The 21070-nt window shown below is 42.0% G+C and overlaps 1 protein-coding gene across 3 annotated transcripts in view; it reads right to left on the bottom strand.

Annotated features, from left to right (window-relative positions):
• The window catches only part of calcoco1a (calcium binding and coiled-coil domain 1a), a 52591-nt gene extending 32186 nt beyond the window's left edge, over nucleotides 1-20405 (bottom strand). For all 3 annotated transcript variants that reach the window (XM_061903314.1, XM_061903313.1, XM_061903315.1), the window contains exons 1-8: nucleotides 20231-20405; nucleotides 17207-17369; nucleotides 17028-17130; nucleotides 3223-3425; nucleotides 2936-3148; nucleotides 2354-2502; nucleotides 2216-2285; nucleotides 1988-2143 (exon numbers count right to left, since the gene is read on the bottom strand). In XM_061903314.1, the coding sequence (XP_061759298.1) occupies nucleotides 1988-2143; nucleotides 2216-2285; nucleotides 2354-2502; nucleotides 2936-3148; nucleotides 3223-3425; nucleotides 17028-17130; nucleotides 17207-17338 (1026 nt within the window). In that variant the 5' untranslated portion in view covers nucleotides 17339-17369; nucleotides 20231-20405. The remainder of the gene's footprint in view (nucleotides 1-1987; nucleotides 2144-2215; nucleotides 2286-2353; nucleotides 2503-2935; nucleotides 3149-3222; nucleotides 3426-17027; nucleotides 17131-17206; nucleotides 17370-20230) is intronic.
• Between the last annotated feature and the right edge of the window lie 665 nt (nucleotides 20406-21070).

Genomic DNA, 21070 nt, shown 5'->3' with positions numbered 1-21070 from the left:
CAGTAGGCCTTTAAAGTGTATTAAAGATGATGAAACTTTTCTCTATTATTGTTTTCCTTGCATCTCATAGGGTTTTTACCCTAGTCTCTCCGAGATGTCAATTGGGATTGGCAGGTAGATGGGAGGCTGTGGGTCTTACGACCGGGAAAAGGGAAGTACAAGACTTTTGAGGAAGAAGTGGAAAGGACGAGGATAATTGGACGTTGGCATTGCATTAGATCTGAGTACAAAGACTCTGGGGTAGAAGAGTTTCGAGGGTGAAGTGGAAAGGACGAAGACAAAAGGACGTTGGCGTTGCGGTAGATCTGAGTACAAAGACTCAAGTTTGAAACCAAGCAAGAAAATAACCCTGAGAAGTTGTTAGGTTCTGGAAGCCTGCTGATCTACACGGACGTTTTGGATTAAAGATTTGCGAGGGAGACTCGTCTGGGCGGAGCTAAGAGTGGCTAATATTACATGCTAGATCGACTGACGGAGTTCGCCGCCACCTTACCTTGGAAGTTTGACACAGACAACGTTTAGCCGCACTCAGAACCTTTCATCAGGATTACAAAATGTTCCAAGGATTACTTAAAGTTCCTGGAGGACATTGCAACGCACTCTGAAAGCTTTTCCGTCGACATCAGGCCTGCAACGTTGTTGTTCGTTGCCATTGAACACTAACTGTTCTGTTGTATTACTGTAAAGGCTGAGGGATAAGTGGCATTGGAAGTAGCACTGGGTATTTCCAGGATATTCTGCAATAGATATGGCCTTCGCTTTTGCTTAAAATTTACCTTAAGTGCCATTGTCAACATTTTTAAAATATATGAACATTTGTGACTGTCTCTGAAATAATAACTTTGGTATTTTGGAATTATCAGGTGCACCTATCAGGTATCCACCTTCATTCACAAAGAACCCAAGCACCCACTACTCTCAACTAGCTAATATATAGAGCAACCTTTACCACTCAAAGAGCCATTTTGACCAGTTTCACAAAATAAAGAAGACAATGGGAGCCGCAACCATTCTCGCGAACATCTGCTGGTGGTCACCCAGATAACAATAATAAGGGCGTGCAATGAAGCCATTGCCTTTGACGCCTTCTACAACATGTACAAATTAGTTGCCAGTCCAGCAACATTTTGTATGTGGCTTCCGCAGGTACATGTACGAGATTGTAAGGCATACTGGGTGATACAGGTTACACTGAAGGTTGTGATATAAACAACTTTAACACTCTTACTAATATGCGCCACAATGTGAACCCACACCAAACATGAATGACAAACATTTTAACATTTTGGGAGAACATCCTCACAGTAACACAACATAAACACAACACCACAAATACCCAGAATCCTTTGCATCCACAACTCTTCCTGATCCCCCCCCCCCCGACCCCCTCCCCCCTGCACGTCGGTGGAGGTGGGCGCGGTTGGGGGCACGGGATCAGGAAGAGTTGTGGATGCAAAGGATTCTGGGTATTTGTGGTGTTGCGTTTATGTTGTGTTACTAAGAGGATGTTCTCCCGAAATGTGTTTTTCATTCTTGTTTGGTGTGGGTTCACAGTGTGGTGTATATTAGTAAGAGTGTTAAAGTTGTTTATATCACAACATTCAGTGCAACCTGTATCACCCAGTATGACTTGCAATCTCGTACATGTGAGAATAGAAGCAGCGAAAAGCATGTGTCCGGTTGGCACGCAGATAACATTGCGTAATGGCAGGCGCGATGATATGTTGTAGAGGACGTTAAAAGTAAAGCCATTACGGCACACCCTCAATGTTGTAGTCCGAGTGAGAATCGGGGAACGCTGACACCAAGTGATGTCTAGGAGAGGCACCGAAATCCGGAATTCCCCCGTAACAGTCTGGGGGGGTCGGCAATTATGCTGCTGAGCCACATCAGAGCTGCCAAAGAGCCGCGGGTTGCCGACCCCTGATATAGAGATACGGGTGATACACGTATACTTTTTCTTCTTTCAAATTTGATTCCCACAGACCTCTTTCCTGTGGGCTGTGGTGAGTTTCTGCGTTAGGGTGCTGATAGTGTTTTGGAGCTGCAGCACACAGGTGTCTCTCTGGGCCAGCGAGTTCCTCAGGATCTGGAACTCCTTGGACAAACTTCTGAGGTCTCCCTCGTTCTGTTCCAGACAGGTCTGATCAAGCGACACAAATAAGAAGAGTGAGAAATGAGTGGAGAAAGCAAGTAGTTCAAGTGGGCATCCCACCTGCAGTGTCTTTTTGTCACTCTCTTCTTCTTTCTGCAAAGCTGCAGCTTTTTTTGCTCTTTCCTTCATCCTGCACACAATTAAAAGGTATTAAGAAGCAAATAAACAACAAAGTGAGAAAAAACAATTGTGGCAAACCTTTCCAGCTCTATCTCTCGCTCCACGGCTCTCTGTGTCAGAGTTTTGATGTCCTCCTCCAGCTCTCTAATTCGCACTTGGTTGGCCTCTTTCACTTCCAATAAAGCACTATTCTCTTGTGTCAGCCATTCTACCAAAGCCATTTCCTCCTAAGAGACCATGGGCAGCAAAAGCAGGACACACAGCAGACAAGGCCATTTATATTGACGTATCTTGCCACACACACAAATTTGACTAATGTTAAGTTCTAAGAAATTGTTTATTTTAATGCATAGAATCATATTTGCTTTTGGGACGGCGTGGCGAAGTTGGGAGAGTGGCTGTGTCAGTAATCTGAGGGCTACTGGTTCAATCCCCACCTTCTACCATCCTCGTCACGTCCGTTGTGTCCTTGAGCAAGACATTTCACCCTTGCTCCTGATGGGTCCTGGTTAGCGCCTTGCAGTGTGTGAATGTTAGTGTGAATGGGTGAATGTGGAAATAATGTCAAAGCACTATGAGTTCCTTAAAAAAGGTAGAAAAGCGCTATACAAGTACAACCGATTTTGCCATTTACCATTTATATATCCCACTTATTTGTACCTTCTGCTTCCTCTCCATCTCCTCAATGTTGTCCTGGCTTCTCTTCAGCTCTTCCTGATGCCTGCTGATGTCATTCTTCAGCTCTTTGCGCAGTCGCTGCCAGGCCTCCCGCGCTCTGTGGAAGTCGGCCCTCACTTCGTCCCTTTGCCTGCATGCCGCCTCCTGGATCTGCAGCAGCTCAGTTCGCTCCCGCAGACATCCCTGCAATCGGTTCTGAAGAGACACAAAATAAATTGTTGCTCAAAAACCTATCAACCTACTCAGCAATGGAACACTGTCATTGCTACCTGCAACAGTTCAGCCCTGGGTATAACCAGCAGCATATCTGTGCCTTCATCCTCCCCGTGTGGCTCCTCCTCAAGGGTCACCAGATCCTCCAAGGGCTTTGGTGCACAGAATGTGAACTCAGAGCTGCGAGAGCAAACTTCCCCTTTGGCGTCGATGTATACAAATTCATACTTTTGGGCACAGGGCTTAGGAAGGTATGATGCTGAAAATGAATCAATGAAAAACAAAAACACAATTTAAAAATAATGTGCTTCCTTTTATCTTGATCTTCTATAAGAGATGTATCTAAAAAGCTGAGAAGGAAATACGACTAAAAATATGTATTAAAGTAAAAGTATCGTATTTTGCGGACCATAAGGCACACTTAAAATACTTTCATTTTTTCACAAAAATAATGCTATGCGTCACATCCAATCCAACTGCGCTAACAAAATAATGATCTCTGTAAGTGGCTTACACTTCACTAAATGTTGATAAATGTTCCTATCAATTACAGTTAAAGTGCTGGGATCGTTGACACTCATTGCACGGCTCGCCAAACTTTAATGTGCAGCTCGCATTGCAGTTTTTAACAACAAGGTATAATTGCTATGTTGTTTTTGTTATGTGGAGGCCCCAATTACTAGTTTTGCCTTGGGCCCCCGAACGACTAAATGTGTATAACCCGCCTTGTCGAGCACTTGTGCCTTGCCAGGGTTCAAATCTGCTGGCGAGAGAACTATACATCGAGCTAAAGTAAATGTTAGGTTTGAAGTAAATAACGTAAAACTCAAGTGGCGAAAACTTGTTAAGAACTATCACCAAATTAAATTTACAAAAAAAAGTGGAGTAAAAATGGATATATTTGGCCATATTGGTGCTTTTCTTCCGGTTTCAACAACTTGAGGAAACATTAGATTCAACGGTGCAGGTGAGCAACAAAGACCTGCTTTTTGCTGCTCTGTCACACCCGAATTTGTAAACTTTTGTAACACACCAACATTACCAATGATTTTCTTTTGCTGGATCTTCGTTATCAGTGTTACCCATTCCTGTGTTTTACCAAGTTTAAATATGTGGATTAACTGTTCAGAAAGATGAAGGTTCAGCTAGTATCTGACATACTAGCTAAACTAAGCACAATGGCACTAGTCTAACGGGGCTATGGGCAAGCTAAGGTTAGCTCCAGCAAAAAAAAAAACATTCGGAAAATGGTTGTGTACATGTTTTACTAAACAGCTAAACATCCATCCATCCATCTTCTTCCGCTTATCCGAGGTCGGGTCGCGGGGGCAACAGCCTAAGCAGGGAAACCCAGACTTCCCTTTCCCCAGCCACTTCGTCTAGCTCTTCCCGGGGGATCCCGAGGCGTTCCTAGGCCAGCCGGGAGACAGTCTTCCCAACGTGTCCTGGGTCTTCCCCGTGGCCTCCTACCGGTTGGACGTGCCTTAAACACCTCCCTATGGAGGCGTTCGGGTGGAATCCTGACCAGATGCCCGAACCACCTCATCTGGCTCCTCTCGATGTGGAGGAGCAGCGGCTTTACTTTGAGTTCCTCCCGGATGGCAGAACTTCTCACCCTATCTCTAAGGGAGAGCCCCGGCACACGGCGGAGGAAACTCATTTCGGCCGCTTGTACCCGTGATCTTATCCTTTCGGTCATGACCCAAAGCTCATGACCATAGGTGAGGATGGGAACGTAGATTGACCGGTAAATTGAGAGCTTTGCCTTCCGGCTCAGCTCCTTCTTCACCACAACGGATTGGTACAACGTCCGCATTATTGAAGACGCCTGTCGATCTCACAATCCACTCTTCCCTCACTCGTGAACAAGACTCCTAGGTACTTGAACTCCTCCACTTGGGGCAGGGTCTCCGCCCCATCCCGGAGATGGCACTCAACCCTTTTCCGGGCGAGAACCATGGACTTGGACTTGGAGGTGCTGATTCTCATTCCGGTCGCTTCACACTCGGCTGCAAACTGATCCAGTGAGAGCTGAAGATCCCGGTCAGATGAAGCCATCAGGACCAGATCATTTGCAAAAAGCAGAGACCTAATCCTGCGGTCACCAAACCGGAACCCCTCAACACCTTGTCTGCGCCTAGAAATTCTGTCCATAAAAGTTATGAACAGAATCGGTGACAAAGGACAGCCTTGGCGGAGTCCAACCCTCACTGGAAATGTGTTCGACTTACTGCCGGCAATGCGGACCAAGCTCTGGCACTGATCATACAGGGAGCGGACCGCCACAATAAGACAGTCCGACACCCCATACTCTCTGAGCACTCCCCACAGGACTTCCCGAGGGACACGGTCGAATGCCTTCTCCAAGTCCACAAAGCACATGTAGACTGGTTGGGCAAACTCCCATGCACCCTCAAGAACCCTGCCGAGAGTATAAAGCTGGTCCACAGTTCCACGACCAGGACGAAAACCACACTGTTCCTCCTGAATCCGAGGTTCGACTATCCGGCATAGCCTCCTCTCCAGTACACCTGAATAAACCTTACCGGGAAGGCTGAGGAGTGTGATCCCACGATAGTTGGAACACACCCTCCGGTCCCCCTTCTTAAAAGGGAGGAACCACCACCCCGGTCTGCCAATCCAGAGGTACCGCCCCCGATGTCCACGCGATGCTGCAGAGTCTTGTCAACCAAGACAGCCCCACAGCATCCAGAGCCTTAAGGAACTCCGGGCGGTTCTCGTCCACCCCCGGGGCCTTGCCACCGAGGAGCTTTTTAACTACCTCAGCGACCTCAGCCCCAGAAATAGGAGAGTCCACCACAGATTCCCCAGGCACTGTTTCCTCATAGGAAGACATGTTGGTGGGATTGAGGAGGTCTTCGAAGTATTCCTTCCACCTATCCACAACATCCACAGTTGAGGTCAGCAGAACACCATCCGCACCATACACGGTGTTGATAGTGCACTGCTTCCCCTTCCTGAGGCGGCGGACGGTGGTCCAGAATCGCTTCGAAGCCGTCCGGAAGTCATTTTCCATGGCTTCCCCGAACTCCTCCCATGTCCGAGTTTTTGCCTCAGCGACCGCTGAAGCCGCACACCGCTTGGCCTGTCGGTACCTGTCCACTGCCTCCGGAGTCCTATGAGCCAAAAAGACCCGATAGGACTCCTTCTTCAGCTTGACGGCATCCCTCACCGCTGGTGTCCACCAAGGGGTTTTAGGATCGCCGCCCCGACAGGCACCAACTACCTTGCGGCCACAGCTCCAATCAGCCGCCTCGACAATAGAGGTGCAGAACATGGTCCACTCGGACTCAATGTCCAGCACCTCCCTCGTGACATGTTCGAAGTTCTTCCGGAGATGGGAATTGAAACTTTCTCTGACAGGAGACTCTGCCAGACGTTCCCAGCAGACCCTCACAATGCGTTTGGGCCTGCCAGGTTGGTCCGGCATCCTCCCCCACCATCGCAGCCAACTCACCACCAGGTGGTGATCGGTAGAAATTTCCACCCCTCTCTTCACCCGAGTGTCCAAAACATAAGACCGCAAATCCGATGACACAACTACAAAGTCGATCATGGAACTGCGGCCTAGGGTGTCCTGGTGCCAAGTGCACATATGGACACCCTTATGTTTGAACATGGTGCTTGTTATGGACAATCCGTGACGAGCACAAAAGTCCAATAACAAAACACCACTCGCGTTCATCCGGGCGGCCATTCTTCCCAATCACGCCTCTCCAGGTTTCACTGTCGTTGCCAACATGAGCGTTGAAGTCCCCCAGTAGGACAAGGGAATCACCCGGGGGAGCACTTTCCAGTACTGCCTCGAGTGTACCCAAAAACGGTGGGTACTCTGAACTGCTGTTTGGTGCGTAAGCACAAACAACAGTCAGGACCCGTCCCCCCACCCGAAGGCGGAGGGAGGCTACCCTTTCGTCCACTGGGTTGAACTCCAACGTGCAGGCTTTAAGCCAGCGGGCCACCAGAATTGCCACCCCAGCCCGTCGCCTCTCACTGTCGGCAACGCCAGAGTGGAAGAGGGTCCAGTCCCTCTCCAGAGAAGTGGTTCCAGAGCCCTTGCTGTGCGTCGAAGTGAGTTCGACTATATCCAGCCGGAACTTCTCCACTTCGCGCACTAACTCAAGCTCTTTCGCCCCCAGTGAGGTGACGTTCCACGTCCCAAGAGCTAGCTTCTGTAGCAGAGGATCGGACCTCCAAGTGCCCTGCCTTCGGCTGCCGCCCAGCTCACATTGCACCCGACCTCTATGGCCCCTGCTATGGGTGGTGAGCCCATTGGAGGGGTGACCCACGTTGCCTCTTCGGGCTGTGCCCGGCCGGGCCCCATGGGAACAGTCCCGGCCACCAGGCGCTCGCCATCGTGCCCCACCTCCGGGCCTGGCTCCAGAGGGGGGCCCCGGTGACCCGCGTCCGGGCGAGGGAAATCTGGGTCCATGTTTTCTCTTCTTCATAGAGGTCTTCGAGCTGCTCTTTGTCTGATCCCTCACCTAGAACCTGTTTGCCTTGGGAGACCCTACCAGGGGGCATAAAGCCCCCGGACAACATAGCTCTTAGGATCATTGGGACACGCAAACTCCTCTACCACGATAAGGTGGCAGCTCAGTGAACGTTAGTTTGGACTCTGATATTGGTTTTGGTGAATTATTGTTCATAATTGTCATTTGAACAGGTGACTATTCTATTGTACACAATTGGTATCCAACTTATTATCACTTCAGTAGCCGCAGCCTGAAATGTTTAATGGCAAAACTACATTGCTTTGTTATACAGTACTACTGGTACATGTCAATCAATCAATCATCAATCAATGTTTACTTATATAGCCCTAAATCACTAGTGTCTCAAAGGGCTGCTCAAACCACAACACAAACCACTATGACATCCTCGGTAGGCCCACATAAGGGCAAGGTAAGTTTTATCATATAAATGAACTTAATGCAATATATTGTTTTGTTATATCTTCCAAGAGATCTGAACCTGATACCTAATGCAACCAGTCTGGCCTGCTACAGTGACTCCATACAGACTCTAAAGTAAGTACAAATGTCAATTCAGGGGAAATACCTTCAAGAGAAATGCACCAAGGGGAGGATAATGGCACTGCTGACAGGAAGTTATGCAGCAAAGTGTTTTTATGACCTGTATTGTAATTCACTGCGCCAACATGAATCAACATGGGGCCAGCAATCTCTATAAATTACTGCTTTGCTGATGATGAGAAACAATCAGCAGTTTCGTTGGAGTTTATTCTACTTTTACAATGAAGAACAGCATAAACAGTATGCCTTGGTATGTGATAAATGCCTCCGACATAGATCAATGCCTCATCTGCTGTACACGTGCCCTTCACACTGAATCATGCTTATCAGTGGCCAATGACAGACTTGAATCTAGTGAACATTGGAGTGTCCTGTTAACGGTCTCAAATCGTCTGCTTTGAGACATTGCCTCTGCTATCGTCTTTACTCAATGTCCTGTTGGAAGACACACCCAAGAATCAAATGATTGTGTCCTATTCACAAAAAGACCAACAAAAGTATCATTTTATTTAACAATGACAGTGTATTTTCAAATAGTATGTTACAGTAACATTTTAATTGAATGTTGAATGTGAAAAGTAACTAACATTTTGAGTTTTGCTTTTAAAAAGGTAAGGATCTGTTTCCATAAATGAGTGGCCAATTATTCCTGAGTCAAAATTATCTTTACACCCTGAGGAAGGATTTCATTTAATGCATTTAATATGAGTGTGGGAATTGGGAAACCGAAAAAAAACCTTAATAAAAGTGAGCCTTGGTTGTTGTACTTTTGTCAGTCAGCAGACTATATGTTTTATGTCTTTGTTTAATGGTCGAAATCATTAGAAGCTTTTGTAATATTGTGTTGAATATTATGACTGCCCCATGTTGTTTTTCAAGTTTGAGGTCCATCCATCAATTTTTACACCGCTTATCCTCATTGGTGTGGCGGGTAAGCTGGCGCCTATCCCAACTGATGGGGTATATCCAAGACCAGGGGTTCTTAACCCTCTTGACCTCTGCGCTACAGTTCTACAAAGGGACTCTGGTCCGACACACATGTTAACACTGAATTAGTAATCTTACTCTTGATTTTAACTATATTCAATAATTTTATATAACCTATTACAGTTTAAAACATTGTCAAATTATTAAAAACGTTGTGTTAATCACAAATATTATTTCTTTAACACAAACTTTAGTCTTAGATCAGGCCGAATAGAAAAATAAGAACTAAACAAATATACTGCATAAGAAGACTCAGAAATAACTTATGGAAAATAAAAATTTAATATTTTTTACAATTATGTTGTGCTAGTATAAAAAACGAAATAATATTTAATATTTTTGAATAAACCATCAATAAAATAAAGTGCAAATTAAAATTAAAAGCTTCAACACTTTAGTCATAATTTATACACATAAGAAACCTTTCAATGACTCTAGCAACAGACTTCTTGTGTTTGTTTCGAGATTGTCATTACTGCCACTAGTGGCAGAAAGGGGTATTGCATCCAAGTACTGCTGCAGCGCATACAGTACAATATTTTTTATTTCTGACGGCCCACTAAGAGGCGCTAGATTTGTCGTAAATCAGAGGTGTGTATGATAACTAAAACCTAAATCTAATATAAATCCAGAAAAAAATGAGCAGGCTTTTTAGAGTGGAGCACTAACAGTAGTACTAGTCATTCAGTGGTACACCCACTCAAAAATGAATAAAAATGAGATGCTTTTTCCACATTACATACACAATCTATGAGCAGCCAGTATGCGAATGATATGAAACTCCGCCATTACAAAAGTATTGCATTATTGCACCTTTTTACAATGTAGCAAAATTATATACGGTACTTTTTAATTGCATACATCTCTGACTATGATTTAGGGGTGTCCAAACATTTTTCACCAAAGGCTGCCTACTAAAAAGTCAAAGTATCCAAGGGCCATTTTGCTATATATATATATATATATATATATATATATATATATATATATATATATTATATCATATTATATTATACATACACACAGTATATTAGGGGTGGTCTATAGTGGTCGAGAAAGGTCATAACACATAACGCAAACGACAACCACGAGACCATATTCTTAATTACAACATAAAAACTTTACAGCACAAATACAAAAGCCACAACAAATACAAATGACACGATACAATAATATAAATCCACAACACAACTTTTAAGCCACAAAGGATGCAACCGACAAAATAGTTAAGGTGACGGACCGACTTCGGGAACACAACACGATGAAGCCAAAACTCAACAACTGGCAGCAGAGGAACAGTCATTTCATCAGAAAGAAAGACATCTAAGATATGGAACAAGGAGGCTATGGAAACCGAGGAGCCAACACCATCAACAGGGATGAGGAGCGGTACATGCTTCCGCACACTTGAGACACTGTCTTTCATCAGCTACGCCGAACCGGGTCAAAAATCTTTATTTAGCAGGTAAGCTACTGTTAAATTGTTGGTTACTGTAGTTGTTGATTTTTTAATTGCTTGAATGTTACAAATGTGATTAGATATTAGTTCCCTCTTGTTAATAAATCAACCTAAAGTATTGGTTACACTTTATTCAAATACAATTTCAATGCTTTGGCTTTTAATTGTTGTTTACTTGGTTGTTTGTATCCATAATTAATTTATATCAAGTTCCCTTACAATAAATAACAGGAATATAGAATTTTCCCCTGCAATTTATCGTTTATGATCGTATTGTCTTAAAAAAAAAAATATCATCCCTGAACCGTTTCGGCAACTACAAATATCGAATTTGAATCGTTACCCCCCTACGGTGTATATATATATATATATACATATATATATATATATATATATATATATATATATATATATATATATATATATATAGTTTTGTTTCGTTTAAAAAATGCTAAAGAAAGACATCCATCCATCCATTTTCTACCGCTTATTCCCTTTTGGGGTCGCTGGCGCCTATCTCAGCTACAATCGGGCGGAAGGCGGGGTACACCCTAGACAAGTCGCCACCTCATCGCAGGGCCAACACAGATAGACAGACAACATTCACACTCACATTCACACACTAGGGACCATTTAGTGTTGCCAATCAACCTATCCCCAGGTGCATGTCTTTGGAAGTGGGAGGAAGCCGGAGTACCCGGAGGGAACCCACGCATTCACGGGAACAACATGCAAACTCCACACAGAAAGATCCCGAGCCTGGATTTGAACCCAAGACTGCAGGAACTTGTTATTGTGAGGCAGACGCACTAACCCCTCTGCCACCGTGAAGCCTAAAGAAAGACATGTTATACATATTTAAAGACAAAACATTGTTATTTTTCTGTTATAGGTGAAAAGTGGAGGTGGGAAAAATGTTAAATTCTCCGATGCATCACGATTACAACGTGGGCAATTCATAAATCGATGGACAAACGTCCAAACATTGATAATCTACATATGTTAAGTACAAATCCTGTTTCCATAAGAGTTGGGAACTTGTTAAATGTAAATATAAATGGAATACCATGATTTGTAAATCTTTTTCAACCCATATTCAGTTGAATGCACTATAAAGACAAGATATTTGATGTTCAAACTCATAAACTTAATTTTTTTTGCAAATAATAATTAACTTAAAATTTCATGGCTGCAACAGGAGCCAAAGTAGTTGGGAAAGGGCATGTTCACCATTGTGTTGCATCACCTTTTCTTTTAACAACACTCAATAAACGTTTGGGTACAAAGGAAACTAATTGTTGAAGCTTTGAAAGTGGAATTCTTTCCCATTCTTGTTTTATGTAGAGCTTCAGTCGTTCAACAGTCCGGGTTCTCCGCTGTCGTATTTTACGCTTCATAATGCGCCACACATTTTTGATGGGAGACAGGTCTGGACTGCAGGCAGGCCAGGAAAGTACCTGCACTCTTTTACTACGAAACCACGCTGTTGTAACACGTGGCTTGGCATTGTCTCGCTGAAATAAGCAGGGGCGTCTATGATAACGTTGCTTGGATGACAACATATGTTTCTCCAAAACCTGTATGGACCATTCAGCATTAGTGCTGCCTTCGCAGATGTGTAAGTTACCCATGCTTTGGGCACTAATACACCCCCATACCATCACAGATGCTGGCTTTTGAACTTTGCGCCCAAAACAATCCGGATGGTTATTTTCCTCTTTGTTAAGGAGTACACCACATCCACAGTTTCCAAATATAATTTCAAATGTGGACTCGTCAGACCACAGAACACTTTTCCACTTAGCATCAGTCCATCTTAGATTATCTCGGGCCCAGAAAAGCCAGCGGTGTTCCTTGGTGTTGTTGATAAATGGGTTTTGCTCTGCATAGCAGAGTTTTAACTTGCACTTACAGATGTAGCATACAACTGTAGTTACTGACAATGGTTTTATGAAGTGTTCCTGAGCCCATGTGGTGATATCCTGTACACACTGATGTCAGTTTTTGATGCAGTACTGCCTGAGGGATCAAAGGTCTGTAGTACCATCGCTTACGTACAGTGATTTCTCCAGATTCTCTGAATCTTTTGATGATTTTACGGTCCGTAGATGGTAAAATCCCTAAATTCCTTGCAATAGCTCGTTGAAAAATGTTAATCTTAAACTGTTCGACAATTTGCTTACAAATTGGTGACTCTCGCCCCATCCTTGTTTGTGAATTACTTAGCATTTCATGGAAGATGCTTTTATACCCAATCATGGCACCCACCTGTTCCCAATTAGCCTGCACACATTTGGGATGTTCCAAATAAGTGTTTGATGAGCATTTCTCAACTTTATCAGTATTTATTGCCACCTTTCCCAACTTCTTTGTCACGTGTTGCTGGCATCAAATTTTAAAGTTAATGATTATTTGCAACAACAAAAAAATGTTTATCAGTTTGAACATCAAATATGTTGTCTTTGTAGCATATTCAACTGAATATGGGTTGAAAATGATTTGCAAATCATTGTATTCCGTTTATATTTACATCTAATACAATTTCCTGACTCATATGGAAATGGGGTTTGTAAAATATACAGACGGTTCTAATTTACAGAAATAATACGAATGTTCTCTTAGCGTTAGTGCTAGGTTTGCTTCTAACTAACATAGGAGAACCATTAGCTAATATCCTTTTGACATTACAGGTTAGCGGGCTTCACGGTGGAAGAGGGGTTAGTGCGTCTGCCTCACAATACGAAGTTCCTGCAGTCCTGGGTTCAAATCCAGGCTCGGGATCTTTCTGTGTGGAGTTTGCATGTTCTCCCTGTGAATGCGTGGGTTCCCTCGGGGTACTCCGGCTTCCTCCCACTTCCAAAGACATGCACCTGGGGATAGGTTGATTGGCAACACTAAATTGGCCCTAGCGTGTGAATGTGAGTGTGAGTGTTGTCTGTCTATCTGTGTTGGCCCTGCGATGAGGTGGCGACTTGTCCAGGGTGTATCCCGCCTTCCGCCCGATTGTAGTTGAGATAGGCGCCAGCGCCCCCCGCGACCCCATAAGGGAATAAGCGGTAGAAAATGGATGGATGGATGGCATTACAGGTTAGCTCAGTTAGCACGAAGAGGAGACAGGAGGGAGGGATGAGCAATGCTAGCCGCGGCACTAAAATAACTTATATATGAAGTAATGAAACAACAAAATAATAAATTCCTTGTACACTATAGCAGAAAGCTAATAGAAACTGCGGTACAACAGAGAGTAAAAGGCTGAGAACAGAGAAAATTAGCAAGTACATTAATAAATCCAGAAAGACAATAACAATAATACAGTACTGATGACGGCCACAGATTGACGACACACGTCTTTGAGCCACATTTTTATGGCGACTTGGGCCAAAGTATCTGAGGATTTTGTGGTTTTACACAGAAATTAAATGAAAAAGGCCTGCTCTCCAAGTAGGGATGTTTATCTATTTTTTCACTTAGCAGGCTACTACAGTTCTCATGTATCTGGTCTTCCATGCTGCGCGCACTACATCAAAAAACCTGAATTACTTCAGTAGCTAAAGGAGGAACCTTGCAGACATATTGTATTATTAATTTTTAAATGTAATACATTTCATAAAATAAAATATATGAACAATACACAATATAATAAAAATATACAACACAATACTTAATTATTGATGTATAAATAATCGATTTATAGTTGAATCATAGGCCCTGAATCTGATAGAATCGTGAGGTGCACAAAGACTTTCTCCTCTAGTGAAAAGCATATTATTAGTTGGTAGTATTAAAATTCAAGCTATATCTCTTTAGATAGCATTTTGCTCTTTGTTTTGCACTTTTACTGTTTTTCTCTGTGATTTTATTTCGACAATATACAGCTGCAGAACTGCTTCCAGACCCCCGGCATGGTCAGTGTTGGACCATCTGGAGCTACAGGAGAGGACAGATGCTGTGCTGTCTTATATTAGACACTGTACAGACACTGTCACTGTGGATAAGCAGAGCCGTGTCTATCCTAACCAAAAACTGTGATGACCTCGGCGGTAAAAGCACTTTAGATGGCCCGAAACTCTGCATTACACTCAGGGGACAGAGAGCAATACAGCAGGGCTAGTCCACATCCCAGACAGCCCTCTTACCCTCTTGTCCTCAAATGCTTGTCCTCCAAGTACACCAAGTGAAACCTAGATACCCGTGTAAAGCGGCTAAGCCGGATGGTATACTGGGCAAGCTGCTCGAGGACAGTGCAAACCAGCTGGCAGAAGTACTTACAAGGTTATTCAATTCATCCCTGGCACAAGCCTAAATCCCGCCCTGTCTTAAAGCGGAATTGCACTTTTTGGGGGGAATTTTGCCTGTTATTCACAATAACCTATGTAACACAAGAACAAACATGTTTTATTTATTTTTTATGCATTCTAAATAGTAAATATATGGGATTAAAAGTCTGCTTACAATGGAGCCTATGGGGACAGTTCTATTCTGCCTATAAACTCCCTTAAAAAAACATCTTAACACCTCAATTAGGATTTTATATACATGCTGTAAGTATAGACTATATGTTATGTAGTAAAAAGCACATGTATAATAATTGCTCATTAATAAATAAATACATATTGCTAATTTTGAGCGTAGACAGCACGTTAATTTAAAAAATGCAGTTGGTTTATTTCACCCAAAAACAGCACTGATTATTGCCTACTGCAGACTTTTTGACGCCAACAAACATAATAAAACATCACTTACTGTACAATGTCTGCTATTATTTGTATACCGACTGATAGAATCGTCTTATATTCCCATTTAGACTAGGAATGACTCATAATCACCACAAAGAAAAGGGTGGTGGAACCAAGTGTCTTTTCAATCAATCAATCAATCAATCAATGTTTATTTATATAGCCCTAAATCACAAGTGCCTCAAAGGGCTGCACAAACCACGACGACATCCTCGGTAGGGCCTACGTAAGGGCAAGGAAAAACTCACCCCAGTGGGACGTCGACAATGATGACCATGAGAAACCTTGAAGAGGACCGCCATTTTTGGGTCTAAATTGGATATCAAAGTGTTCCAACTTATTGAAATAAGTCCTCAACCTTCTGCTATCTTTATGAGCTACAATAAACTTCCACAACCAAGTAAGTAAGAAAGCAGCTTACCACTCGATGTCATTATAGGCACACAAGCTTGTGGTCACCATGTCCTTATATATAGTTTGTCTGCGTTGGCACTTACAATAACAATATCACTAATACTTGGGTAATTTTCAAGTCTCGGAATGTAAATGGATTATTGTTGGCGGTTTTTGGATGGTTATTTATTGGGTTTTATGGGCAGAATAAAGGATGTTCAATTGGTCACGTTGAAAGCAGACTTTTATTTACAAGTTAGAATGCATTAAAAAATTACGTCTGTGGTTATGAAGTGTTTTGAAAAACGTGTTTTCCAATATATAAAAGCTAGCCTCCCCCAGAATATTGATCTACAACAATTTGCATAAAATTACAAAGCCTTTGAGTTCCTGAGAACACACATCTTGGAGGACCTCACATGGACTGTGTACACTCCAGCACTGGTCAAAAAGGCACAACGGAGACTTCAATTCCTGTGTTTGCTGTGGAGGTACCAACATGAAGAGAAACTGCAGGTATATTTTTATCGGGCTACCACAGAGCCAGTGCTGATGTACTGCGTAACTGTGTGGTTTGCTGCCTGCTCTGCTGCAGACAGGACAGGCCTGAAGAGGGTGACCAGGACCGGGGAGAATATTATCAGCCGCCTTCTGTCCTCCCTACAGGACATTGCTCGCTCTCGCTGCGCAAACAAAATCCTGGCAGACAGGTCTCACCCTGGTCAGCACTTGTTCAACCTGCTGCCATCAGGGAAGAGATTTCGGTCACACAAAAGTAGTTTTTACTCTGGGACCGTTAACATACTGAACCTTTCCCCATAGCTACACTTTTTTTCACTGTGGCACTGCTGTTTATACTGGTATTCATTGATTTATTTTTAACATGTTAATTGTTGTTTGTATTGTATTCCAACGGCAACTTACAGAGCAGCCATCTGTATTTCCGTCATGCTCTGATATTTGATGACAATAACATGTCCTCTTCTATTCTTTGGACACCCTTATGATTGCTACAGCTCTTGAAATGGTCTCAATCGATTGTGTTTGTGCATCAAATGAAGTGTCTGTATATTTTATTGTAGTAGTGGTTCAATAGATAACACTTTAAATGTAGCTTTCTTATTGATCAGGAACTCGATTGCCACTTGTTAGTAGCTATGTTTTCCAAACCATTTTGTACTAGTTAAGATGGTCTAATAATGAGATTTGATAAAGAAAAAAACAAGTACCATGGAATTGAACACAGCAGTTGACCTTTGTGCCCTCTTCATAGTCAGCTGGGACTAGAGCCCAAACAAATGTGTGGTAGTCCTTCACCGATGAGCATCCCGCCTGTTGACAAAAAAAATTACTAATGGTCACAAATACATATTTTACATATACTCTGAATGTGTGAATACAACAGTACCTTAAAGAGTCCTATCCAGTCACTACTGGCCCAGTTGTGTAGTGCGCTTAGTGTGTAGTGACAATCCACTCTGGTTTGAGGGAAGTAACTGCATCCCACATTTCTAAACTCCACCTTTCTGGCTGTTTCCATGACAACAAAACACAAAGGCACTTCTTTGAACCTACAGAAAGGGACAGGGTTTACAATGCAGTACAGTGCAATTCTTTTAGGTAATAAAAAAAATCCAAACTGACAATAGCAGTTAATGAGCTGGAAAAAGGCAGGAGTTGGCAGCTGAAGACATGTGCGTCTTTAGTCAGCGTAAGAAGATAACTTCTCTCCATTAGAAGCACAACTAAAAGCTCAGAGACAGCCGGGTATTTCAGCACCATGACATATGACATATTTGTCACTCAGGCTATTTCAGTCAGCATGAAGACTCTTTTGCCATTGTACACTGTCAAGAGTGCAAGTGGTACAAGATGTTTGAGGGGCCCTCCAGCATGTACAGGGTCAATACTCTACACGTGTACTTGTTGACATATTACACCGTGGTGTTGCTCACAGGAAAAAAACATTGTTCCATTATGCAGGGCTCAAATTGTACCGCGAACGCCCTCGTCTTTTGCTGTAATGTCCCAAAAAATTGACCAACATTTGCGGCAAGAACATGCCGTGACCGCCTTGACTTTTCCTTGTTAATGGACAAGGTATGTAACAGTAAACGGTATAATGGTAATTTGCGATAGTAATACCGTTTAATTTTTTAATTACCGAAAAAACGTCATTTATTATTGCATTTTTGGCAACACCAAGTCAGGTGCATGCACACTAGCGGAGTTTGGCTGGATAACCATGGCGGATCAATGACACAGACTTTGCGGCGGAGATTTCCCCTTGGACTAAACCGAGACAAGTTCTTGGTTTAACGTCATTTTCCATCGCTTCATGCCGTGTGTTTAAGAATGCACTGCTGTGTTTCGATGGAAACAGGTGTGGACAATATTGGAGACGGACGCACTTGTCCCCACACTAAAAGTATATAGCAAAGGAGAAAACCATTTGATGTTTTGCAGCAGGCGATGTGTCGTGAACGTTGTCACAACTTGTTTATTAAGTCTTTACTTTGTTTACTGGGATGTTAACTCCTACTCTATTTAACTGCAAACTGTATCAGTGTTCAAATAACATCAATACTGGCTAAAATGTTTTGTCATCTCATCGAATTGAACGCTGGCTATGACAATTGTTTATTCAATGTGAGAGTAATCATTCTAGGGTTTTTTTTGTTTGTTGGCCAAACTGTTGCACTGAAACACTAGGGAGGTGTTGGAGAAGAACAAAGCCTGTTTAGTAGATTTCATCTTAATTACCCAAACTGCTTTGTTTTATTTTGATATGAAAAAGTAAACACAAATGTTTTTTTTACATTAATTGTTTTTTTATGTCACTAATTCACGGTGTTACTTCAAAAATCATTCATGTGACACAGCATTTTGTTAATGTTTACGACGTATTTCTGCTCAAACTCTTAATGGATCTGTCCCAATACAGCATCGACATCTACATATAAATGTACATTACTTTAAAAAAAATACATAAGTAAAATCACGCTATCAAAATGTAAAAATTGAGATAAAGGCATCATGTAATGACAAAAAGCTGACAAGTTGATGTTATTAAAGAATAAAAAAAACTAATATCTGTCTATAAATGTATGGATAACGTTTATCTATAGTCTTTTTTATTACACATTACAAATGACATGATGGTATTTTTTTCACACCCCAACACTGCTTTACCGAACAATCAGTAATCATGATTTCAATATTGATAATAATCTTAATTTTTACTTTGTCTATAATTGTCAGCTGTAGATCTCATACATGAACACTATATATACTATATATAATTATATATATATTATGTAAACATATTTATATATATATAAATATATACATACACATATATATATATATATATATACACACACACATATACACATATATGTATGCATATATATATGTATACACATATATGTGTATACATATTGGGCACACCCGCGCACGCACACCCGCGCACGCACACCCAATACACACTGTGTGTAGCCGTGGAGGCACCGCCTGTGTCTGCCTCGCTTCTCATCTGCTGCATTGTTTTGATGAGGAAACATGGAATTTCCACGATTATGACCATGAAAATTATCAAAATATGCAGGAACCACACCAATATCACAAAAAAAGCACAAACCAAAAGAAAAATATTAAAACTTATTTTATTGTATTACTTCATTTTGAAACATCTCATGGTTAAGCCAACTGGTGGCAGGTGAGGCACTGTCTGACTTGCCTCCCCTGACAGCATGTCACTGGTGTATATGTATATTTATGTGTGTTAAAATATATATATATATATATATATATATATATATATATATATATATATATATATATATATATATATATATATATATATATATATATAAATATATATATATAAATATATATATATCCTACCTCAAAAGAAAAATAATGTTTGCCTTGGTGCCCTGAAAGATGAGCCCTCCTTTAACTTCCCTTGATCTTAAAAGTAAATAATCGAGGCCTGATTATGTATTTTTGCACACGGCTCTCTCAATAATATAGTGTGCACTAAAAATATAATACAAGGACATTTTTTGACAAAAGCCCCTGTACCTATTTATGTTTAAACAATTCAATGGCCTTATGCAGTATGAAAAATCGGCACCTAAAAAAAACTTCAAAGGGAGTACTGCTTAACATGTTGGTGACATACCCAGCTACGTCGGTTCATGTTACAAAGAGGTAGGTAGATGGCCGAGGCCCAACGTAGCACATGTGGACTACATATAACGTACCAGCGTGCTAGTTCAAAATCAAACCAACCAAGAACTTTAGCTATTTTGGAAAAGGCTATCGCTAGTTTGTTAGTTGATGTGCAACGTGTAACAATAACAAGCATCGTGGACACAAAGCCACATCTGCGCACTTCGTGTCGTCCGTCTCCTAACATCGTCCTCACCTTAAAACCCGCCTTCTCTTGTCAGTCTGGGCGTCTTTGTCTGCTACACAATTACAAGCACGAACTACAAAGAACTGACAGCCACGTCCTGCTGCTCCGTTGCCCCACGACCCCTAGAAACAATAACAAAACCCACCACAAGCATGACAGGTTTCTTCCGCTGTGGGATTGTGGGAAATGTAGTCAGAACTCCTCCCGCAGCCCTTCAACAAGCAGCATCGAGACTACAAAGCCCATATTTGCCATTGAGAAGTGAAGGTCACGTGCAGTGAAATATGACATTTGACGCCTCCTTGCCTCGTTTTGCCATCGGAAGTCAACTTTGTGTCAGTGCGAGGTCATTAAAACCACTTGATGGCCACTTAATAACGTTTTTCTTTTTATAGAAGTCAAACAATATTCGCATGGACCGCTGAGTACCGGTGAAGAGTACCGTCTGTGCTTTCCAAGTGTTAATTTAAGTTTTGAAATCTTTAATCGTCATACATATAATCGCTATCAAATAAACCTTCAAAATTGGTTAGAGACGAAGCAGGATGACCGATGGTGTCACTATTATTTAATTCGTACATTTTTTAAGATGAAATATCTTCAATGATCAGTAATCTAATCTTCCTGTCAGGCAGCCTCGTCAAGATGGATAACAGCTTTGACCCACGGGAACACTTTCATTTTACGATACCGTGGTTGCACAGCAGATGGCAGTATACCATTTTGAAAATCTGTGCTTTATGAACGCCTCATGATGTTAAAATAGTAATATGTATATATATATATATATATATATATATATATATATATATATATATATATATATATATATATATATATATATACACA

The sequence above is a fragment of the Nerophis ophidion genome, linkage group LG06, assembly GCF_033978795.1.
Source record: "Nerophis ophidion isolate RoL-2023_Sa linkage group LG06, RoL_Noph_v1.0, whole genome shotgun sequence".
Lineage (NCBI taxonomy): Eukaryota > Metazoa > Chordata > Actinopteri > Syngnathiformes > Syngnathidae > Nerophis > Nerophis ophidion.
The sequence above is the reverse complement of the archived record's forward strand: the minus strand, read 5'-3'. Positions and strand labels throughout refer to the sequence as shown.